At 43.8% G+C, this 25,606-nt stretch overlaps 1 protein-coding gene across 4 annotated transcripts in view; it reads right to left on the reverse strand.

The window, feature by feature from the left end:
• ZFHX3 (zinc finger homeobox 3) overlaps positions 1-25,606 on the reverse strand; it is a 255,905-nt gene that overhangs the window by 40,463 nt on the left and 189,836 nt on the right. For all 4 annotated transcript variants that reach the window (XM_029075779.1, XM_029075781.2, XM_007672413.4 and 1 more), the window contains one exon: positions 1,730-1,837. In XM_029075779.1, the coding sequence (XP_028931612.1) occupies positions 1,730-1,837 (108 nt within the window). The remainder of the gene's footprint in view (positions 1-1,729; positions 1,838-25,606) is intronic.

A 25,606-nucleotide genomic window follows, 5' to 3' on the forward strand; every position in this document is an offset into this window, starting at 1 on the left:
ACTATGCCTGAAGGGAGAATGGCTAAGGGAAGAATATTTTGCAATATAAAATAATCTTGCTCAATGGCATACTTCTTTAATCTCTCTCACTCTCCTCCCCACCACCCACCTCTCAACAATGGAAAATTTACACTTACAGAGGGTGACCCAATAGAAAATTCTGGTCAAATTACTAGACCTGAAAGTCCACACCTCAGCATCTGATGAATCCAAGCACAAGAACTACTGCAGCCAAACTGGAAATCAGAGGCCTAGTTCTGAAATTTGCCTTTTCCTCCTTTCAAGCTAAGTAATCAATACTGGAAAAATATTAATTGTTCTAAGTCCATTTGAAATGTCACTGATTTGCATCATAAGTAGCTACCTATTACCAGGAGGAAAGGATTCCCCCATTACATGTCTCCTGATCTGAACCGTTCAGTCAGTGAATCATAATTTCGAGATTAGACGGGAAGAAAGAACATGGGAAGTTTTTGCAAGATATTTTTATCCAAGAGAGATGAGAGGTTGCTGGCACTCATACTGAGTCTCAGATCAGATCTTCAGAGAAGCAGTGTGGCTTAGTGGAAAGAGCACGGGCTTGGGAGTCAGAGGTCGTGGGTTCTAATCCCGACTCCGCCACCTGTCTGCTGTGTGATCTTGGGCAAGTCACTTAACTTCTCTGGGCCTCAGTTACCTCATCGGTAAAAATGGGGATTAAAAAACGGGAGCCCCACGTGGGACAATCTGATTACCCTGTATTCACCCCAGAGTTTAGAACAGTGCTCTGCACATAGTAAGTGATTATCAAATACTATAACTATTATTATTTTATTATCAGCTCAAGTACCTTAAAAAGTGTGTTGTGACCCTTTAGGATGCAATAAACGAATTATGTTTTGGGATGAAAAGTGCATGATTTTTTTTAAGAATCCAGTATGCAATTTTATCCTCCTCATGTGCTTGTGTCTACTTAGGAGGGGCCACTGCTAGATGCAGTTATCTGAATAAGTGGACCAGCTGGCTCAATAATTATAACTGTGATATTTGTTAAGTGCTTGTTAGTGTCAAGCACTGTATGAGGTACTGGGGTGGACACAAGATAATCGAGTCTCACAAGGGGCTCACAGGCTAAGTTAGGAGGGAGAAAAGGTAACAACCCTCATTTTGCAGATGAGGGAACTGAGGCGCAGCGAAGTGAAGTGACTTGCCCAAGGTCCAGGTCACAGAGCAGGTTCATGCCGGAGGCAGAATTAGAACCCAGCTCCACTGATTGCCAGGCCTGTGCTCTTCCCAGAGAAGCAGCGCAGCTTAGTGGGAAGAACACGGGCTTGCGAGTCAGAGGTCATGGGTTCTAATCCCGGCTCTGCCGCTTGTCAGCTGTGTGACTTTGGGCAAGTCACTTAACTTCTCTGTACCTGAGTTACCTCATCTGTCAAATGGGGATGAAGGCTGCGAGCCCTACGTGGGACAATCTGATTACCCTGTATCTACCCCAGTGTTTAGAACAGTGCTTGGCACATAGTAAGCACTTAACAAATACCAACATTATTATTATTGGTGATGCTGCTTCTCAATAACTGGTGCACATCCCTGAATACAGGCTGGTGGAAGGGAAACGGTGACAGGTGCTTATAAAATCTATCCAGGGGCCAATCAGGCCACTCGCTGCTGATTTCTAGCCTCACAATCTGCTCCCTCATTCGGTATGAACATCTGAGGAGTTAAGGAATAGCAGCAGCGCTCGTACCTGTCCACTTGCCCTGGTCTTTATCACCTCCGCTCTCTTGGTCTTTAGCAAGCTCTTCTGAATCAGCAGCTGTTTCACTGGGCCCTTCAACATCTTCAACTGATTCTTCTGCAAAAGAAGAAAAACCCCCACAAAGATTAACAGAGGAGAGAAAAGGAAAGGAGAAGGACTTTCAAAACAGTTACCCACAAAAGCAAAGACACGAGTCATCCCGGCCTTAAAATCCTCGCCAATAACCCAACAGCGGGCTGCGCTGCAGAAACCACTGACATCTTCCCAATTCCTTGATGAGCTGGGATTTCTCTGGTTCTGTATCGCAATTAGGTACCTTTGTAGAAAATTCAAATACTTCATTTAAAATGCTCCAAGTGAAAACAACCCTTGTCTAAACAGCAGAGCTGGATGGAGCAGGCTGAGGGGGCTGCGTTGGGGATCGTAACACTCACTCACGCAGGACGGGAATAAATCTAGTCACAAAGCCAGGGACTCCAGAGATCACCAAGTCCAGAGTTGCTAGTACAAGGCAACCAGGAGCTGAAGGTCGTTGAGGGAGAAGCTCTAGTCCAGCTTGGAGACGTCTGCGAGGGCGGCCCGGTCCTGCTCTCCCGGAAAGAAAGCCCACCATGCCCGGGGGGTTGATGCCAACTTTGGCAGTCTCCTGGGGCCCGGGGAGGTTTTGCACTTCTGTGGGCTCCTTCTCTGCCAGCACGGGGCCCCGTTTGGAACGGGGCCTGAAACAGTTACTCCGGTGCCTTTCCCCTTCCCTCACCAGCCCTGCCAAGCAGCAACCCCCACCAGACTAGAGATTTAATATGAAAAACATTTATGGAAATTGGAAGCAAATTTTATATTTCTCATTTCTGATTCCTAAAGGTTCTTGGATCCTTCTGCCAAAACAATTGATCCCTTAGGATCTCTCCACTCATAGGGGAGCTGGGTTGGAAATAACTTTTCATTATTCTTAATCATAGATTTCAAAAATGAATCAGATTTGAATCAACAAGAATCGTTCCAAAAAACGGTTCCAAAGCTTTCTTCTTGGTGCACAAATATCCCGGAAATTCATCAAGCCAACCTTGTAAATAAGATAAAAAAGAATTTTAAGAGGATTATAAGCAAGCCAGGAGCTTTCATTAACCCACACATCTGCAGGGAAGTCACACTGGGGACTACTGAAATCTACAGGGTTACCTAGCATATAGACTCATCTTGGGGCAAGTGGCCAAGTGGCTATTTCCAGGGCTAAATAAATCTAGGAAAATAAAATAATCAAGGACCCAACTAAGGTTGGGTGACCTTTCTGAGATGCCTAAGCAGAAAGTGGAGCTTCTCTGGTAATATCCTCATGTTCTCGACATGGTGGAGTAAGGATGGATAAAGGTGAGGCTACATTTTTTTTTCAACGGTAACTGTTAAATGCTTATCACGTGCCAGGCACTCCACTAAGCACTGTGGGGCAGATGCAAGCTAAGCAGGTGGGACACAGACTCGGTCCCCCATGGCGCTCACGGTATTAATCCTCATTTTATAGCTGAGGTAACTGAGGCATGGAGAAGTGAAGCGACTTGCCCAAGATCACACAGCAGACAAGTGCCAGAGCCAGGATTAAAAACCCAGGTCCTTCTGACTTGCAGGCTAATACACCTTCAAATCTCTCCTAAAATCACAGCTCCTCCAGGAAGCTCTCCCTGATTAATCTCTCATCTCCATACCCTATTTCTCCCTCTACTGCCATTTCCGCATTTTCAGATCCCCAAAGCATTTGGGTACTTACACCCACTCCACCCTTAAATTAATATTTATGTATCTCTAAACTCTGCTGCTTCCCCATATTTTTAACTTTTTTTAGGGTCCGTCTCCCTCATTAGCATTCAAGCTCCCTGATCACATCTACTAACTCTAGTGTACTCTCTTGAGTGCTTAGAACAGTGCTCTGCACAGAGGAAGTACTCAATACTATTGACTGAATAACTTTGATTCCCACTTGTCTTTTAACACCTAATCGCTGTGTGACACTATCCTCTCTATATTTCATCCGGTAGAGAACGGTGTTTTAGGATTGAGTGAAATGATCCGTAAATACCTAGGAAAAAGTGCAACTAAGACTTGGAGATTTTCCTAGAAAGACGACAGGATAGAAGTAGGAATGATAATAATGGCAGTTATTGAGGACTCACTTTGTGCAGATGTGCTGTACTTGACTACGGGGTTGGTTTGGAGAAAAGGAGAATCATGGTCAAAAGTTAATTTTTTTACTGAATTCCTTCTGGGAATACAGCACTGAGAAATGCTTTCTGTTTCCAACTGCTGGAAATTGATTGAGTGGCATTAAGTATACCACTTCCTTTCCCTATGCCTCAGTTTTACCCATCTGAATAATGTGGATTCTACCACGGTGCTTCCTCCCTGAGTTTCAGCCTGGGAACAGTTAGATTACTTGAAAAGCACTCTGATTCACTCTGGGAAAAACACTACATAAAAACATCACATTATTAGCATTCGTAATCAACAGTTCAAAGCAGCTGCCAAAAGCGTATGCCGTAACTATGCGGGTCGGATTTTCTAGATCACCCAGAGCTGTTTATGTTCCATTTATTCATTTAGGTTTTTGACAAAATTGTTCAACAACTGGATCATAAAATTGATCTCCAAATGGAGAAATAGTTCTTCGATCAATACCAATCAATCTGTTCTATCTAAGTCAGCTAATTCTCTTCAAATGTACTTATCTACCCCTTTAAACATGCTTCTACATGCCATGATGTAAAGTCTTGCAGTATTGATGCTGTGCTGGATTTACATAACACAGACCTTTACTTTCCCCCATGTGAAGTAATCTTCCATGCTCTGTGACTCCTACAACTTTTCGATAAACCGATGGAAAACCGTCAGTTTCTGATTAAACGGTCTTGCAAACCACTCTCCAGGTGGGTCTGTGAAGAAGGTGGGGACTAGCTCCTGCCTTCAACAGAAGCCGCAGATATTCCACGTTTGAATTTTCCTCTTATAATAATGTTGGTATTTGTTAAGTGCTTACTATGTGCAGAGCACTGTTCTAAGAGCTGGGGTAGATACAGGGTAATCAGCTTGTCCCACGGGAGGCTCACAGTTAATCCTCATTTTACAGATGAGGTAACTGAGGCACAGAGAAGTGAAGTGACTTGCCCACAGTCACATAGCTGACAAGTGGCAGGACAGGGAGTTGAACCCATGACCTCTGACTCCAAAGCTCAGGGTCTTTCCACTGAGCCACTCTGCTTCTTATTTGAATTATTACTCCCAACAGATAAGTGGTAGAGAGCACACGAGTGCATGTGGCACTATCGGGAACTGAGTACAGGCACCAATCTCTGGTACAAGTATGTCATTGTATCACCGGGCTTTCCGGGCAGAAGAGTCCAGCGAGAAGCGGCGGGGCCTCATGGACAGACCCCGGGCCTGGAAGTCAGAGGACCTGGGTTCTGATCTCAGCTCTGCCACTTATCTTCTGCGCGACCCTGGGCAAGTCACGTCGCTTTTCCGGGCCTCAGTTACCTCGTCTGTAAAGCGAGGATTGAGACCGTGAGGCCCAAGGACTGTGTCCAACCTGATTAGCTTGGATCTTAACCCAGCGCTCAGTACAGTGGCTGGCACATAGGTGCTTAAATATTATATAATAATAATAATAATGTTGGTTAAGTGCTTACTATGTGGGGAGCACCGTTCTAAGCACTGGAGTAGAAACAGGGTAATCGGGTTGTCCCACGTGGGGCTCACAGTCCCCATTTTACAGATGAGGTCATTGAGGCATAGAGGAGTTAAGCGACTTACCCACAGTCACACAGCTGACAAGTGGCAGAGCCGAAATTCGAATCCATGACCTCTGACTCCCAAGCCCGTGCTCTTTCCACTGAGCTACGCTGCTTCTATGGACTTGGTGACTGGATTAATTCATTCAATCGAATTTATTGAGTGCTTACTATGTGCAAAGCACTGTACTAAGCGCTTGGAACATACAATTGGGCAACAGGTAGAGACAATCCCCGTTCAACAACGGGCTCACAATCTAGAAGTGGGGAGTCAGACAACAAAACAAAAAAAAGCACGTACTCCTTCCTGCTTAGACTGGGAACCCCACGTGGGACAGGAACTGTGTCCAACCTGTTTAGCTTGTATCTACCCCAACGCTCAGTACAGTGCTTGGCACATTTTCTTTGCTTAACAAATAGTAAGCCCTCGGTAGACTAGAGAGGGCTAGAGCAAAGAGCACAGGCCTGGGAGTCAGAAGGACTTGGGTTCTAATTCTGGCTCCACCGCTTGTCAGTTGCGTGACTTTGGGCGAGTCTGTGCCTCAGTTACCTCCTCTGTAAAATGGGCATTAAGACTGTGAGCCCCATGTGGGACAACCTGATCACCTTGTATCCTCTCCGGTGCTCAGAACAGTGCTCTGCACACAGTAAGCGCTTAACGAGTGCCATCATTATTATAATTATTATTTCTCCACCTCAAAGTGTGATGCCACTTGGGCTGGTCCCAACTAATAAACCGTGGAAAGAGCCTGGGCTTAGGAGTCAGAGGTCATGGGTTCAAATCCCAGATCCGCCACCTGTCAGCTGTGTGACTTTGGGCAAGTGACTTGACTTCTCAGTGCCTGTTACCTCGTCTTTAAAAAAAAAAATGGGGATGAAGACTGTGAGCCCCACGTGGGACAACCCGATTCCCCTCTATCTCCCCCAGCTCTTAGAACAGTGCTGGGCACATAGTAAGCGCTCAACAAATACCCACATTATTATTATAAACTGGGGTGCTGCATAGTCCCTATTACGATAGCCAAGCAGCATGGCTCCGTGGAAAGAGCCCGGGCTTGGGAGTCAGAAGTCATGGGTTCAAATCCCAGCTCTGCCACTTGTCAGCTGGGGGACTGTGGGCAAGTCGCTTACCTCCTCTGGGCCTCAGTGACCACATCTGGAAAATGGGGATGAAGACTGTGAGCCTCACGTGGGACAACCCGATTCCCCTGTATCTCCCCCAGCACTTAGAACAGTGCTCTGCACATAGTAAGTGCTTACCAAATACTAACATTATTATTATTAAAATGGGGATGAGGCCTGTGAACCCCATGAGGGACAACCTGATCACCTTGTATCCTCTCCGGCGCTTAGGACAGTGCCCGGCCCCTAATAAGCACTTACCAAATTCATTCGATTGTATTTATTGAGCGCTGACTAGGGGCTGAGTGCTCTACTAGAGAAGCAGCATGGCTCAGTGGAAAGAGCCTGGGCTTGGGAGTCAGAGGTCATGGGTTCGAATTCCGGGTCTGCCACTTGTCAGTTGTGTGACTGTGGGCAAATCACTTCACTTCTCTGTGCCTCAGTTACCTCATCTGTAAAATGGGGATTAACCGTGAGCCTCACGTGGGACAACCCGATTCCCCTGTATCTCCCCCAGCGCTTAGAAGGGTGCTCTGCACATAGTAAGCTCTTACCAAAAACCAACATTATTATTATTAAAACGGGGATGAGGACTGTGAGCCCCATGAGGGACAACCTGATCACCTTGTATCCTCTCCGGTGCTTGGAACAGTGCCCGGCCCCTAGCGAGCGCTTACCCAATTCATTCCATCGTATTCGCCGAGCGCTTACTAGGGGCCGAGCGCTGTACTAAGCGCTGGGGGTGTACAATTCGGCAACAGAATTGTAACTGCTCGGCAACTGTCTAGTGAGAGGCAGCGTGGCTCAGTGGAAAGAGCCCAGGCTTGGGAGTCAGAGGTCATGAGTTCGAATCCCAGCTCCGCCACTTGTCAGCTGTGTGACTGTGGGCAAGTCACTTCACTTCTCTATGCCTCAGTTACCTCATCTGTAAAATGAGGATGAAGGCTGTGAGCCTCGCGTGGGACAACCTGATGACCCTGTATCTCCCCCAGCGCTTCAAAAAGTGCTCGGCACACAGTAAGCGCTTAACAAATACCCACATTATTAACAGATAGAGCCCATCCCCGCCCCTTGACGGGCTTCCAGTCTAACAGATGCCTTGGTTATTGTTTGTGGTATAAGAAGGGAACTAGAAAAGGGGGTTTAGCCGAAAACCCCAATGGGAGGAGCTCGGGAAAGGGCCCAGATGGAGCTCGCTGGGGGAGAACCACCGAGCGATTCCACCTGCGACCTAGAGGTGTCACCGTCTGCACGGAGAGGCAAGGGAAGGGGCAGCTGGACTCCAGCAGCCAGACACCGTCTGGGCCGCCTAACCTGAGCATGTGGAAATAATATACGACTTCAAGTGAACTGTCTGGTTCTGGGGAAATCAAATAGGACATTCATAAGCAGTTACACCATCTGTCTTTATACCATCATCATCAACAACAAGGGGAAAAAGCGCTCTTTCAAATGGACGAAAGCCCAGCCTGACAGTAACCGGAAAACTGCGAGCTCTGAATACCGACAGAGATAGAGAGAGGATGAAAAGCCCGGGATCCCAACTGCAGATCCCTCTGCCCCACCTCTGGGCCTTGTCACCCCAGAGGTGGGGGGCGTTTTATTTGGTCCACCGGGGTTAGGCGGCCACCTCCGCCGCCGATCCGCTCCGCTCGACCGCCGCGCCTCGTAGGGTCAGATGGAAGTCGCGGCTACCCGCCGGGAGGGGCTCTTGCGGCTGCCGCTCCCTGGGCCTGTATTAGAGTCGGTTTGTAAAAACGGGGAGGGGCTCCACGTCCACTCCTCCTGACCTTCAGGCCTTCTCCCTCAGCCCCTACAAGCCAAGAGGCAGACTTTTTTTAAAATTCTACAACGCAAAGGACTCAAATCACAGGGGTCGCTCGTAGATCGTTCTGGGGACATCGTATACCCAGCGCCCACGGCGCCCCGACGATATTCCGCGCTTCGGATGACCTCGGCATGGGTCGGGAAAAGGAGTGTGACACTGTCAGTGCGATCAAAATTGGCTTGGTGCATTACGGAGGCTTCACGTTTTCTTGTCTCGGTATCAGGTACAGGCCAATGGAAGGCAAGTGTGGGCTTGATGACCAATAATCTAGCCGAGTCTGGCAAATCCTGTTTGGATGGAAGTCTTTTGTTCGGCGTGGAAGAGAAGGAGTGCGCGTGCAGGCAGACACGCACCCCCTGCCGCCCCCCGGCCCCAACCCAACTTTCAAAGCAAAACCCGACAAAACCAAGGCCCTTTCATTTTCTAGAGCCTATTTAGTCGAATCATAGAATTGGAAGGCTGGCAGGCCTCCGGAGAGGTCATCTAATCAATTTGCACACCTTCCAGCAAGGATCTTACCTGAATCATCACTGAAAGGCGAGACTCTTCCTTGCTTAATGATCTACCGACAATAATTCGGCCAACTTCTATGGGCCATTTCAGGGTTTTACCACCAGCCCTCCTGGATGTATTTTCAAGCGGAGTTTAAAACCCAGGGCCCAGCACGCCTGGTACTTGTCCCTGACAGGGCCGGTTTGGCCCAGGATTGATGTGCTCAGTCCTCACCTGGGAGGGCTAGAAACTAATTCCTGGATGGAAACGTGCGGCACGTGAAAGGCAACTAGGACTGTCTCCCACAAGTTTCAATCAATCATATTTATTGAGCGTTTACTATGGGATGATCACTATACTAAGCACCTGGGAGAGTACAGTATAACAGAGTTGGTAGACATATTCCCTGCCCACCAAGGGTTTACAGTCTAGAAGTTCCCAATAACTTCTAGTTGAGTGGTCCATGCCTTCTCCCCACCATCACGTCTCACTTCTCAAGCCCAACTCCTTCAGGTTACTGGTCGACTTCAGCTACCCATGGTCCATCTGACTCCTGGAGAATTGGTCCCAAAGTGTTTCCTGAGCTGTGCTTCTCAGGGTAACTACGGTATTTCATAAGCACTTGCTACATACCAAGCACTGTACTAAATGCTGGGGTAGATCTCATATGGGGCTCACAGTCTAAGTAGGAGAGGGAGCAGGTATCGAATTTCCCATTTTGCAGATGAGGGGACGGAGGCCAGAGAAGCAAGTGACTTGCCCAAGGTCACCCGGCAGACACGTGGTGGGACCAGGATTAGAACCCAGCTCCTCTGACTCCCAGGCCCATGCTCTATCCACTAGGCCATGCTGATCGAGCAGACCTTACTAAACGAGCATTTCCCCTTCTCTTTTTTCCTTTTCGCCTTTTCAAGTTGCTTATAAAATTTTTCAGAGTCTAAAAGTCTATTTTTCCATCACTTTAATAATCCACGTTGGACCCGACACTCAATGGTGGCCTAGGGTTGAATCCAGTTGACTCGCTTCATGAATGTCCCAGTGGTTGAAGGTAGACCTAATGGGCTAAGGGATCGAAATTCTGTGAACCAAAAGAAGCTCTGACCAGGAAAGAGTTTCTATTTTATTTCATATCTCATTGAGGACATTGTTCATTATAATCCCTTTTAAATAAGAGTAAGCAGGGTTGTTTACTTCAATGTAAAGAATCATCCTACACTCTTCACAGCTAACAACCTGATACGGATAACTACAAGTTTCCAAAATTAGTAGGTCACTCTGCTCCCCACAGAAGTCTTTTATGCCAACTGCCAAACCTGTGGGATTTTTATTTTTATTTTTGCACTTTACAAAATTACCCCGAAATTGGTTTGTATGAGAAATGCCACCCAGGGCTTCAATGCCAAGGCTCAAACAACAGGAATTTAGCATGGGAAACTGTTCAAAGCTACAGAGACTTGTCCTGTGTAGATTCCCAAATCATGACCACTTTTTCCTTAGAGGGAAAAGAGCTTGTAAAAATAGAAGGTTATTTTGAATTATGCTCTTTGCTAAAAGGCAGGCTTGGGAGGGGGCAGTTTCCATTTGATAGGTTTGGAAGTCTAACAGCCTTTGAGAACTGAGGGTCTAATCAACTGAGATGATTCCTTGCGTCTCCCCCTCTCCTTGGGAGGACAGAGATGACTGTAACCCTGTCAGAGCTCTGACCAAGCCCCTTCATATCTATCACCAGTACAAATCTGGAGATTCTTTTAAGTCAGTGACTGTACCCAGGTCTTCTCAGTCACTCTATTTAAACCGTACACCGAAACCTATTATCGGAAAAAGGAGGAGACTTCTTCAAAAATTTTATTTTTTGCAAGGGAGACGATTAAAGGAAGGGGGAAGCAGGAGAGCATTCTTTGCCTCCCTCCCTGTCTGCAGGCTCAAGAGCTGAGAAACATTAGCTGTCATGAACCACAATCAAATCAGGTTTGAAATATTTAGCAGTGGCTTGGAAAATGCGATGGTGCAGCTCTGACAGGCGAGATGTGCACAGACACCCATTTTCCATTATAATGGAAATATCAGGCCTGTTCTGAATATGTATAACCCAGAAAAATGTATTGATTTTTCATTCGGCATTAAAAAAATGAAATACCCTGCAGCTGTCAAAAGCCTTTTGTTAAAAGCTCATCTTTCCTGGAATGAGGTTTACCAGAAACAAGTTTTAATTGTAGATAGGATAGGACCTCCTCTTTGAAAGAAAAATAAAATAAAATAACCATTATGTTTATTTTGGATAAGCTTGTTATTTTGCCATACTCAACCTAATTAGTCAAACGTAATCACAGACTCCTAGAAGGAAGATTCAACAGACTCGTAAGAGCACTAATAGAGAAACGCTACTTTATACTGCAGGTAGGGCGTGCTTGCTTATGTGAAATGGGTGATGGGAAAAGGAAAGACAGGGGAACAAAATTGGCTTCTCTATGTTCCTCTTGGTCCCTGCTGGCCATTTTTATGGCACTAGGAAGGGGTGAGCTCCCACTAGCTCCAGAATTCAGTTTTCCAGAGAGTTCTGTGACCTGTTTTTTTGGTCTCCTGCACTTCTTCCTATCATGCTATTGGGATTTAATAAAGGTTTCATGGTGATATGCTATAGATATCGACCCTCTAGGATGCCAACGCTGCAGATTGGCGCTGCCCCAACTTTGGGGCCTAGTCATACTTAAAACAACAAACCCTCCGAAGGATAGTTCATTTACATTCCCCAACCAAAAAAATGAAAAAATAAAAATCACCCTCGGATTAGGAAATGTTAATGGCAAAAGCTGCGAAGGCTAAAATGGATTATAAAGTATATTTAACATTTGGATTTTAATGAGGATACTGAAGATGCAGCTTCTGCAATACTAATTTTGGAAACATAACCCTTTCTATCAATAGGCCTGCAAACTGCGTGTTGAGCAATGTTGCTGGAGATCAATTAAGCACACATTTTCCCCTGTCCCTTTCCTTCAAGTCTGAAAGCTTTTCCTCCCCAGGACAGGGAACAAAGCAGAGATCAGTGGAGTTATTGTGAAACAATTCTTGTTGGGGTTGTACAGAACAGCAAGTGAACAAAATTGCTGGGTATTAATGGGGCAAGGGTGTGTCCTAGAGGAAAGAGCATGGGACTGCATGTCAACAGACCCGGGTTCTAGTCCTAGCTCTGTCATTTGTCCACTCTGTGCCCCCGTTTGCTCTCCTGGGAAATGGGGATAAAATGCCTCTCCTCCCACCCTCTTACACTATGAGCCCGGGGTGGGCCAGGGACTGTGTCTGACCTGATTCTCTTGTATCGACTCCAATATATATAACACGTCTTAGCATAGACTAGAGAAGTGGAGAGAGTACAGGCCTAGAAGTCAAAAGAGCTGGGTTCTAATCCCCGCTCTGCCACCTGTCTGCTGTGAGACCTTGGGCAAATCGGTTCCCTGGGTCTCAGTTTCTTCATCTGTAGAATGGGGATTAAATCCTACTCCATTAGTTCATTCAATCGCATTTATTGAGCACTTACATTGTGCAGAGTACTGTACTAAGCACTTAGAAAGTACAATTCGGCAACAAATACAGACAATCCCTACCCAACAACGGGCTCACAGTCTAGAAATGGGGAGACAGACAAGAAAACAAAACAAAGCAAGTACTCCCTCCTGCTTAGACTGGGAGTCACACGTGGGACAGGAACTGAGTATCTTGTATCTATCCCAACGCTCAGTACGGTGCTTGGCACATTTTCTTTGCTTAACGAATGCCATAGCAAAAAGTAAGCCCTCGATAGACACCATTGCTATTATTACTTTTAACGCCTGCAGCTCAGCACCAGACTTTGTATGCTGCACATTCGAAAAAAAGAGGCTATTGAAGTTCCGAATCTGGAGAGCAGTACCCTGAGAATAATTTGATTGAACGGTGGTGACAGGGCCCACCAGCAGAGTACCCCCAACATGTCCCCGAGCTGTAGTTTAGCTGAACATTAACGGCAGAAATTCCGAACCAAGTTACCCCGCAGTATGCACGAGTACAGTTTTCTAAGTTTATTTCAGGGCCTGGGCTTTCTAGCTGCGACACGTTGGGTGGGGAAGCTGCCTGGGCTGTAGCTCAGACTGCTTTGGAAAAAAGTTCCATCTCTGGCTGGAGCAGCGAATTCGCATATTAACACCAAAGCTATTTTGAGGTATGAACCATCATTCCTTACCCTGGGCAAATTAAACTTGTTCCATTTTCTACACTGAATGTCTGGAGCTAGATGGTGCGGGGAAAAATGCAGAATCACTGGAGGCGTGAGTTAGGGCAGAGATCAAGGTTGGCGAGGATCAGGTCAAGGGGTCTAGTCTCAGGGTATAAACTCAGGCTTACCTCAGAGGTGCCACAGTTTGGCAGCTGAGAAACAAAGCTTTTCCTCATAACAGGATAGAAGCACTGCTACTTTTACCTACCACATTTTAGGAAGAGAGGGTATTTCGAAAGGCATGTTATCGTCGTGTTTATTTACTAACAACTGCGATAACTTACCGATTAACATAAGGAAAATCATGTTCTCAGTTTGGACCCCGAGCCCGGGTACCGCCATAAAGTGCTCTTTCTTAAATACTGGGCAAACTACCAAAAGAACATGGGAAAGACAGGCCCTGCCCTAATGTTAGAAACCCCATCTTAAAAGGCAATACTCCCTTCTTTCAAACCCCATCCTTCTCCACTCTTCAAGCTTTCCAGCAGCAAACCGGAAGATAGATCAGGTGCTATAAACCGGTCAAGGATTCAGGCATCACAGTGCTGATGCTAAATTTTCCCATTACAGTGAATTTTTCTCAACGGCAGCCAGCTTGTTGGACTGTTGTGCTTTTAGTGAAAATGCATTTTTAAACTACTTTAAATATCCCTAAGACTAAGGCCTTATCTTAAAAAAATGGGTGAGGGAGAGGAAGACGAGGAGGAAGGAATACTTAAAAATATGGACTGCGCAAAGTAACAGAAATACCAGCTCCAATTCATTAATAAGTTTATAATTACAAGGGCTCTTCGGATTAAATGTTCATTTAAATGAGAATTTTACCACAAGAATTATTTTCATCACTGGGATCTCATTTACCAAATCCCCCTGGGGTTTACAATGCCTGGAAGTTTCTGGACAAAGCTCAAGTTGTGGTGGAAAACTGCCAGCAGAAAAAAAAGGGTGCTACATGTAATGTCTTTGTGTTAAAAATCTGATCCTAGAAGAATTTAGTCTCTCCCCTTGGCCCCCTGCTCTCCCCGCCCCCCCTCCATATTCTGGCATCAAGCTAAAAGAACCAACACTGTGAACGGAACTCTAGCATTATTAAAAGTGACTAATTGGAAAATAGAAACCATTTATGCTTTTGTATATTTGAAGATCTCTCTACTGTTTACAGAAACAAGAAAAATGGGGGCTTGTGCAGTGAAAGGGAGCCTAGAATGTCTCCACCATTCTCCCAGCATTGCATTCACTGACAATGTTTTAAGAAGCAGCGGTTTAACATTTAAAGAAAAACACAGGGCCAGAAAGAAAGCCTTTCAATTTGCTTTTTCATTTAAATTCACAACTGAACACGGAACATCTATGGAAGAAGAGCTTCTATGAGTCTCAAACAGTCATTCCTGTCAGATTTCCAGGAGAAATTTTAACTTCTCAGAAAACAGTCCTACATAAACACACCGTTGAGAACTCCAGAGCACAAAGTCTGAAATTCTCCCATTGTATAGCAAGTGACTGACTGCCATGTTTATTCACCAGGGCAAGGCCATTTAGTTATTTGAACAGCTCGTCATACTAAGCTAGAAAGTAAGAATTTATTAAATAAAAGAGGAGGTGGGGAAGGCGATGGGGGAGGGAATGAGAAAAGGCCAAAAGTCAACACTGCTGGAAATTCCATTTTCCTCCATTATCAACAAAAATACCTGGGCTGCCTCTCCTTACCATGAACCAAATCAAGTGAGAGAACTCCACCGCTGGCCCAAATGACATCCCTTAGTCTTCCTGAACATTCATCGGGATCATTCAACCCTCTCCCCTCCAACTAAACACCCAATTTTTATCTAATTCTAGCTTTCAAAATCTCTCCAATATTACAGGAATCCACGTTCCATCCCAAACTGCACTAAAACTTACACTGAACTTGGCTGGGATTAGTACTCACAAATTTCTACAGAAATTATGATTGTTGCTGTTATTTTCATACACTAAAACTTGGGGGGGGAGGGGGAAATGAAAGAAAGGCAAACTCCCTGAGCATGTTTGTAGCAGAGCGTGATGTGATTGTGTTGTCATTTATGGGAAATAATCGCAAGCCCATCTCTCTCTTTCCCCCCCATTTTCCAGGCCAAATAACCATGAAAAATTACACTTCAATGTCAGAAGGACAACAAAGGAGGGGATCGCTCTCAGAGCTCGGCAGATTTTCAGGGTTTCTTCCTTTCTTTGGACAAAAACCACCTTCAATTGTACTTCATTTAAACGTGATCTAACAAATGCATTCTGACAAGTTCCTTTCTTTTTTTCTTTCTTTCTTTCAAACAGTATTTTGCACAGTTTAACCTCACACCAAACTGGAATCTTCTAGAAAGGAAAATAATGCAAAAATGCAAGCTGGATGAAACCTTAGTTTTCTTTTTGTTTTAAAAAGACAAAAGAGGTAAAAGAATAAATCCCAACTCAGAACATCTAGATGGAAGGGAGAATTGGCATTACTTGTGGAGATCAAATGGGAATTTCATTTAAAAAACAAAAGAGGAAAGGATCAGTAAAGCCAGAAGAGAGAGGGCTTATCGGATTGGAAGTGGGGGCAAGGAGAAAAGGGAAATCTTAGCAGAGGAAGAAGAAGCTGTGGCTGTATATTGCTTCAGGACTGCATGCTTAATTTGTTCAAATAAATTATTTGTCTACCTTAATGGCTGGATGCCCAGTGTCTAGCCTTGGTCTGATGGCTGGACACAGTGGGGAAGGGGAGGTGACCAAACGACTTGTGAGATACCATTTTCCTTCTGGCCCATTTCAATATTTTTAAAATGACAACATGTCCCAGCTGAAAGCTTTCTAACATTCCAGGTGTGAGACCTAAGCCAGACACTAATAGCGTCTGTCTTTCAAGAACACCCTGCTAGAAATAAATACAACACCAGGTTTCCTGAGTTTTAAGAAAAATAGGCCAGGTTCATAAACATACAAGATAAAAAGGGGGGTTTATAAAAAAAAAAGATTACAATTCCAATTAAAGACAACTGGATAACATCGCTTGGAGTTAAATCTGACTGAGCTTGTCAGTGGTTAGAAAGGAAACTATGTATGCTTAATGCAAAAACAAGCTGTAATGTGTTTCCTTTACCTTTTTTTAAAAAAAAACTGGAAGATGTTGGAGGTTCTCTGTGATGAAAAAGTGAAGAAAGATCTGTAAGTGTACTTAAGTGTCTATACCTAAATGCAAGGTGTATGGGAAATGAACAGGATGTACCAGAAGTGATATTAAATGATGGTGATTATAACCTAATGGGTATAACTGAACTCTTGTGGGATGACTCTCATAACTGGAATGTCAACATTGATGGATGCAATCTATACAGGAGTGATAGAATGGAAAGAAAAGGTGGAGGCATCTCACTCCATAACAACACCATTTATAGCACCAGGGGACACAATTTCACAGTGCAAACAAGGGGAGTGATAAAATATTTGGGGGGAAGATAAAGGAAGCAAAACCAAAAAAAAAAAAAAATTTAAATCTCCCAAACCCTGAAGGAATGATTTACTTCAAACCACCAGAATAACAGTCAAATAACTTATGCCGATAAACAATATCAAGTATTAAGGCATCCTAAGGTATGTGGCAAAACAAATAAGATATGTTAACTCTCCAAATCTGTACAGTGACACAACTAAGGTTCAGAGAGGTCCTAGTCTACAGAGAAAATGACTGACTCTTGTGAGGTAGAACCCACCCAGAAACACTATTCTATTTTCAGCCATTAATAGTAGGAGGAGCTGACTGACCTCCAATTTGATTGTCAGAGATCACAAGGCCTCTGAATTTTGTAAAGTGAAAATGTGGGTCCAATCAATCAATGGCATATTGAGCACTTATTGTGTGCAGAGCACTGTACTAAGCGCTTGGAAGAGTACAATATAACAGAGACACGTACCCTGCCCACCATGAGCTGGTCACTAAGACAGAGGCACAGAGGGCAAGGAAACTATATTTGGGGAATGAAATGAAGGTATTTGACTACATTCAGGAAAAGAAAACACTGAATTCCACTGGTGAAATGCTTTTTGTCAATTCTGAGGAATTCTCACAAAAATATCGAGAGTCATCACTAGATACATATAGTGTAGCCTTGGTGAAGTCAATAATACAAATATGTAGGAAAACTGGAATTCAGAAAGGTACAATTCAGGTAGCACTTAGAGGACTGATAGGAGAAATGAAAAGAGGTACATGTGAGGAACTTTACTGACCACTGAATAAAGACACGATGTACAAGAGTCTACAAACCCCATGGAACATTTAAAATCAGACCAAGAATTCACCAGATGTATTTTATGGATTTTTTTTTTTGCACTGATGGGGAAGAATTATATTGCATCGTGGGGGAAGGAACTAGAACCTCTATTGGACTGTGTTCATTTTTAATGACATATGATACTGACTTCCATGGCCTAGAGGGAGCAGAAACTCTGAAATCTTTCATAAGATATTTGAACAAATCTAGGATCCTGATCAAGAAGAATAAAATCTCTTTTGGAGATTTCTCAATTGATGGAAGGTAAAAAAAATTATACCGTTTTGTAATATCCTGAGCCAAATTAGTTATTTCGATGGCTCTGCTAAATTATTTTTTTAAAAGAGATGCTTCTCTCTCTCTCTCTCCTCCCGTCTCCCTGTACCCACCATCTCTTTCTCTCCAACAAAAGTACTCACACTACTCACACACAAATCTTAAGAGGGCAGGTGATTTTCCTTCCATATAGATCATAGGGGCTGAGTGTGTAATTAACAGGTGGGTAGGTGTAAAACATGCATTGTTAAACTGCATTCCATCCTTCTTGCCCCTGAACTTCAATCTTTACCTGGGAGAGATGAGGAGGGAGGATGCCTTAGTGCGTGAGAATTAAGTTACTAGATTTTCCTCCCCCAGCTGGGACATCAGGTTGCACCACGTTCAAGTCTCTAGAATCAATCAATTGTATTTATTGAGCACTTACTAAGCTCTTGGGAGAGTACAATAAAACTAAGTTGGCAGACATATTCCCTGACTAAAAGAAGCTTACAGTCTATTCAGAATGCCCGAATAGAGGAATTTTTTTTACAGAGATCTCCTTGAGGGGTCTTAAACTGGCCAGGTTGCTAGTGTGAATTTCCTTGTTTCTGACTCCTCGAAGCTAAGAGTGGCTAAGAGTGTCATCTGCTTCACCTCACTCATCTGTTCCACCCACAGGGTGGATGGAGAAATTGGACGGTGTCAATTTTCCTGGAAATCTCAATGGAGAAAATGTTTTCGGCATGTACCCACCCCTTCCCCCCAACACCCTGAAAAGTGTCCTTAACTTTTGATAAACACCTTCCCAATTACCTGCAATCCAGATTGTGTGTTTAGACATACCACCTTCATTACCTGGATAGTAAATTCTATCCTAAGTAATAGCAAAGATCCCACTGTTTCAGTGGAGTGAATAATTCATTCAAAGAGGATGTATGAAGAGGGTGAAGGTAAAACAGTGTCTGCAGAAAGTCTGGCAGCGATACGCTGTTCCACTGCCAAATCAATTGATCGATAGTGTTCACTGAATGCTTACTGAGCACTGTACTAAACACTTGGGAGAGTACAATTACATTAGTAATATTTACCCCAGCGCTTAGAACATCATGGAGTTTATAATAGCCACAGTCTAAACCCTTAATTCTGGTCAGACACTTTAAAATTAGATGTGTCAGTCACTGGGCAACTGTGGCACAATCTGTCACCACAGCTGGAAAAACAAAATAAACCTATGTCTAACTCTTTTAAAACCTTCAGTGTTCTTTTCTCTCCACAGTAAGGAGAAACTCCTGATCATTGGCTTTAAAGCACTCTATCTACTCTCTCTCTTAATCCTCTTCCACTACATTTCAGCTCGGGTTCTTCTTCCTCTCAAGTTAACCTCCTCACCACGCCTTGTTCTCATCACCCTGCCTCAAGTCCCTCGCTCATACCCTTCCACCAACTTGGAGCTCCTTCCACCTTATAATCAGCCAGACCATAGCTATCCCTGTCTTCCAAGGGCTTTTTGAATCAAGCCTCCTCCAGGAAGTTTTCCCCCATTAATTTCTCTTCTCCCTAAACTATATTCCAACCACTTCCACATCTCCTCCCCACCAATGCACTATCACCTGAAACGCTTCTGTACACATCGACTAACATGCCCCAACCTATTTAAAGGTTTCCTCATCTCAATATCCATTTTTTCTCTCTTCTATCTGTCAATTATATCGTGCCTTTCTCCTCTGCTAGACTATAAGCATCTTGAAAGCAGGGATGGAGCTTTCCAACTATTGTACGCTCCCGGGAGTTAATATAGAGCTCTTCATCCATTAAGTCCTCTATAAATCCTGCTGAATGATTAATTCCTATTGACAGTGGATTACCTTCAACCCAACAAGCCCAACTCTTTGAAAATAGACCGCCCAAGATATTGGCTTTTCAATCACTGAATAAGTCAACAGTGGCATACAGTAACTTCTGCGTTTGACCTGTATTTAGGAATGTGCGTTTAGGAATGCAATGCTCAAGCCAAATGAGAAAGAAGCTGGAAAGAGTGCCGTAAAAACTGCCCTTTCTCACTCAAAACAGGCCAAAGGACCACATCTACTGGGTTTAACCTTTCAGTGTTTCCACCAATCTAAATCTATTAAAAGCAGGGACAGGATTAAATAGCAATGCAAACATGTACCAATAATGAATGGATTTGAATTAGAGGCATGTGTGTACATACGTAATTACTTAATTTTCAAAGTGATATCTTTTACATCCTAAAGGCACCGTGTGCTAAGACACTAGAGCTCTGCCATATGTTAAGTAGATCTGTCATTATCACAGGCAAAAATGAAATGGGCTTTAACATTCAAGTCAATCAAAATACTTCAAAGGTTTGAGGAGGAACTGAAAGGAAGATGTTTACCTTTGAGTAAATTTTGCAGCATTATTGTAAATAGAGGCTTTAAAATTCCATAGCATTGTTGGAAGAGCACTAAAAGAACAGCACTATAACAGGAGTTGGCTATATAAAGAAAATGATCATTTTATCATGAATTATCAGGACATTGCAAAACAAGATGTAGCCTATCCTAACAAAACAAAAACTCCTTTAATCCCATGGCTCCCTCCAGCTGTTGCCCCACCTCCCTCCTACCATTCCTCTCCAAATTCCTTGAGTGAGTTGTCTACACCCACTGTCTCAAGTTCTTCTCCTCCAATTAGCTTAGCACTAAGCACTCATGGACTTCCAGTGATTGCCCACTCACCTCCACATCCAACAGAAAATCATTACCATAGGCTTTAAAGTACTTGATCACCTTGCTCTCTACCTTACCTTGGGGCTCTTCTATTACAACCCAGCCTGCACACTTCGCTCTTCTAACGCCAACCTACTCACTGTACCTCGATCTCACTGCCGACCTCTCGCCCAGGACCTGACTCTGGCCTGGAATGCCCTCCTTCTTCATATCTGACAGACAATTACTCTCCCCACCCTCAAAACCATATCGAAGGCACATCTCCTCCAAGAGGCCTTTCCTAAGCTCTCATTTCCTCTTTTCCCTCTCCCTTCTGTGTCACCCTGATTTGTCCTCTTTATTCACCCTCCTTCAGTCCCACGGCACTTAGTATACATATAAGTAATTTATTTATATTAATGTCTGTCTCCTCCTCTAGACTTCGAGCTTACTATAGGCAAGGAATGAGTCTATCAACTTGTTACACTGTACTCTCCCAACTGTTTAGCAGAGAAGCAGCGTGGCTCAGTGGAAGGAGCACAGTCTTGGGGGTCAGAGATCATGGGTTCTAATCCCAGCTCCACCACTTGTCAGCTGTGTGACTTTGGGCAAGTCACTTAACTTCTCTGTGCCTTAGTTCTCTCATCTGTAAAATGGGGATTAAAACTTTGAGTCCCACGTGGGACAACATGATTACTTTGTATCCCCACCCCCACCCCCAGCGCTTAGAACAATACTTTGCACATAGTGAGGGCTTAACAAATATCATTATTATAGCACCCCGCACACAGTAAGCACTCAAATAAGATTAATTGATTGACTGAGGTAACAGAAGTCATCCATAAAGGATGATGCTCACTATACAAGAACTTGCTTAAAGGGCAACATTCTTGGTGCTCTCAACTGAGTTTATCCATGGTATCATGACAGCAACAGTGTGTTCTCGCAAATTCAGTCCTATTCAATCTATTCTACTCTGTCATGCTTAAAGATACCTGGAATCTAGTGCTCGAAAATGCTTCGGATTCACTGTGCTACTCTTTCTACTCAAGAGGCTATAAACATCATCAAAAATTCTGACAGGCTTCAGGAAACTGTGGCTTTCATGTGTGCCTGAGAACGTGATGCTATTGTGTTGTCGCTCATGGGGGAAACCTAGGACTCTGCCCTAGAAGTGCATAGAAGGAAATCTGCATATAATTGTGAGCTGCTTTACAGAGTTGGCAACACTACGGATGGACAAATAAGGGTTTTATGGTCTCGTCCATCCCCCTACATATGGTTGAGATACTTGGACCTATCTTACATAGCATATTCAGTTTCTTGAGCAGGCAGCATCTACTGTCAACTTTTCTCAACATCAAACGGCAAGAAAAGATCACCAACAGTGAGGTCTTCGATCACAGCCCAGTTCACCAGCATCAAGGCTTTACACATTACAAACCACTTTTGGTGGTGGGATACGTGAGGGGAATGGAGAGTAGCCATTTACTCAAGCGGCTTTTGAATGGTGCAAAGAGGAAGGGCAGAGCCAAAGTTTTAAAGACATTCTGAAGCAGAACCTCAAACAGTGTAGTAGAGCAGCAGACTGGGTGGGAGGTAACAGCAGCAGACAAATCAGCTGGCTAACAGAAGAAGGGTTGCCCTATATGAATTTAGGTTTCAGGAGAATAGGAAAACCTTAAGGCAAATTTGAAAACAGCAACAGATGCTACAAATAGCCAAAAAACAGTCTTTATATGCACATAAGGTGGAACAGATTGTCCATCAAGCATAGATCTTCTAAGTTACATCTGCATTCAAAGCTGAATCTCACTATTTTGGGGAGCTATGTATGAATTCAGACAGCAGAGATACATAGATTCTGAAACACTGTCTACAGTTAACTTAGGGATCCCTAATGCTCGATGTGACCCGATATATGGTGATCAGCAAGGAAGGCAATCTTCTAATATCTGTGTCACTCCACTCCTAAAGAATAGGTTTGGAAATCCTTGAAAGGCAACTTCCTCAACATCACAGTTCCCCAAAATCTACTAGTCAAAAAGCAAAAAAACCACCCCAATAACTAGTACACAAAGAATCATTTGGTCACAAAAAGAACCAATAAAAAACTGGAATGCAAAACAAAATACAGACACTTGTCTGTCCAGAAAAATTTCACTCAGTTCATAGTAATTAGTGACACAGAAATTTTAGATTTCAGGGAATTACATTTTGACAATTCAGCATTATTGAAACCTTTTCAAATCACCATTCCATCACATAAAGCAATTTCTAAAAAAAAAATGACATACAGGAAGTGAATAATTTGATTTGTCCAGACAGAACATTTCACTTCATATGGAGAAAAAGCAAGGAGACCAGACATGGAGCTAGCAGGGTATTGGAAGCACTATCGTAGTTCAAAAAAAGACAAAGTGGAAAAAAAGATGTAAAGGCATGTTGTCAATGGAGTTAATGTGCTTGATAAGAGAACTGATAAAGTACTATTGGAGAGGAGACCTCTAAATGACTCCGAGTACAAATTTAACGATGATTTTTAAAAGATTGAGTTACATTCTTTTAACCAGAATGTAACAAGAAAGAGAGTGAGGAGTAGTCTGGACAATTAATAAGCAATAAAAACCTTGCAAACATAGTGGCTGATAAAAAAGCAAGTAAGGGAACACTTAGGAAAAAATTGAATATCATACACACACACACACACACACACTCACATGTCAACCAGGTCAGAAGAATGACATTCTATCTAATGGGCATTAACGAATGAATTTAGTGAAACATTAATAATTATCTGTGAAAAGATGGGGAGACCAGGACTGCTGAATTTTCAGAGAGGAACCACTTGCAGTTTTGAGAGGCAAAGGAAAATATGGAAAAGGTTCATCGTTGTGTAGAGCCTGACCAGATACGATTAGCAAGGAGGAAAAAACCAGCTTCAAGTCTTTTTAAGGCTCTAAAAACCTCAGAGAAATGCACTAGTCCCAAAGAGCAGGAGCAGATAGTAGCCAAGAACTACAAACGTAACTTTAGATAGATCAGAAATGATTACTGATTAGACACTCGTAATCACATGCAACGAACTCTGCAGAGGAAGTGACGAAAGCCAGGCAGACCATGAGGGGACAGAGAACTATAATCCTCTAGAAGCTCCCTAATTTCTAAGTGGAAAGTAGGTGAAGTTTAGAAAAAGGTGGCACAGTGGCCTACTCCCCACTAGCCAGGCTGCTCCAAAAGAAGGGACATTCGTTCATTCATTCAATCGTATTTATTAAGCGCTTACTGTTTGCACAGCACTGTACTAAGTGCTGGGAAAGTAATAATAATAATGTTGGTATTTGTTAAGCACTTACTATGTGCAGAGCACTGTTCTAAGCGCTGGGGGAGATACAGGATAATCAGGTTGTCCCATGTGAGGCTCACAGTCTTAATCCCCATTTTACAGATGAGGTAACTGAGGCACAGAGAAGTGAAGTGACCTGCCCACAGTTACACAGCTGACAAGTGGCAGAACCGGGATTAGAACCCATGACCTCTGACTCCCAACCCGCGTTCTTTCCACTGAGCCACGTTGCTTCCGATACAGTTCGGCAACAGATAGAGACAATCCCTACCAAACAACGGGCTTTCAGTCTAAAAGGGGGACATCTGTATTGGATCGACAGTGTCGGTATCAATAATGAGAACACTGCATTTGCTAGAACCTGCTGTCACACTCGTTCAAACCCTACAGAACGGTTCAAATCTCACTATCTTTTTGCACTGTCTCTGAGACAGACATGGGGGACAAAGAGGGTCCATGACTCAAGACAAGTCTCCTCAATCCCAGGTCAATACATATCCACAGGTTTGATGGTGTCAACTGTACCAGAGGCCCAAGGGTCAAAAGCCATGTGTGTCAGGGGACCCCAGCCTCCTTAAAACAAATAAGAGCCCAAAAGTAGAGGCATCACATTAACAACGATGAAAACTGGATGCACATATATACTCTAGAAGGCCCTCTCTAGGGAGTCCAAACATAGAGGTGTGATGCTAAGGGCAGAACTGCCAAATGGCCAGGCACAATGGAACTGGTCTGTTTGGAAAAAAGGGCCCCGTAAGTTGTGGAAATAGGTGAAGGCAAGACAGAGGCTAAGCGGCTCCTTTCTTCAGTTTGGCTTAGTGGCAGTGGATCCGAATAGCAGTGCGCTAGCAGGATCCAAGTAATTGCTTTTTCCCCTTCTACTAATAAGCTTTTCAGCAGAGGAAGAATTCAGCTTCCTGTAGTCAACAGCCCCTTTTTTGCCTGCCTCTTCTGGCTCCGAATAATCTAAAGTGACTGCAATTTCAGCCATGGCTCTCCGGTATTCAGCTCCACCAACCGAGGTCAGAGAATGTCAAGTGAGCCCTCTCCATTTCTTTTCTACTCTCTGCCTTCTCGCCACCCGTGCTGCTTTGTAACTGAGGCAACCTGACTCCATAGCCCAGCCATTAAGTACATCACCAGCTGACAGTGCACTGTGACTTTGGTTTAGTCCGAACTCCAAGAAATGCTGAACACTCGCATTTAAAAAGGCCCTTCTTCCCCAAATGTCAGGCAAAAATCCCTTAATGCTAACAGTTAACGATGGCCAACTTTGGAAGCGCTAGTCATCCTTTAGGCAATCTCCTAATCTTTAGAAAAAGGGGTTAGTCTAGAGGTTGGGAGGAGAAGAGGTTTATTTCACAGTCGTATTAGCATTATAAGTCAGTTAAATTCGTTCCTAACTTCTGGTCCTTGTTTAAAATTCTGCTTATGATAAATGGATATTAGGACCAGTCTACAATGGTAATTGTCTTGGGATAGGGCAGGGCGGAAGGGGGAAAAAAAATCAAAATGCCTATCAGTCTTTCCCTTAACATGAGTAAAATGGCAATAGGATAATTTTCCCCTTCCTAAGAACCGATGTTCTTCACACAATCGCCAATCTGAGAAAGGCCACTATAAAAGGCGGAGAATGGCCAGCGAGAGAAAACGAAGGGAGAGAGACAAATGGCGGGTAAATGAGAAAGCGGAGCAATTTTTAAACTCTGATGGTAAAGAAAAAAAAAACAGTCACATGAAACACAATATCCTCACTTCCAGAAAAGCAACTCAACAAAGGCAGGCAAATGAGCAAAG

The sequence above is a fragment of the Ornithorhynchus anatinus genome, chromosome 11 (assembly GCF_004115215.2).
Source record: "Ornithorhynchus anatinus isolate Pmale09 chromosome 11, mOrnAna1.pri.v4, whole genome shotgun sequence".
In the NCBI taxonomy this organism is placed as follows: Eukaryota; Metazoa; Chordata; class Mammalia; order Monotremata; family Ornithorhynchidae; genus Ornithorhynchus; species Ornithorhynchus anatinus.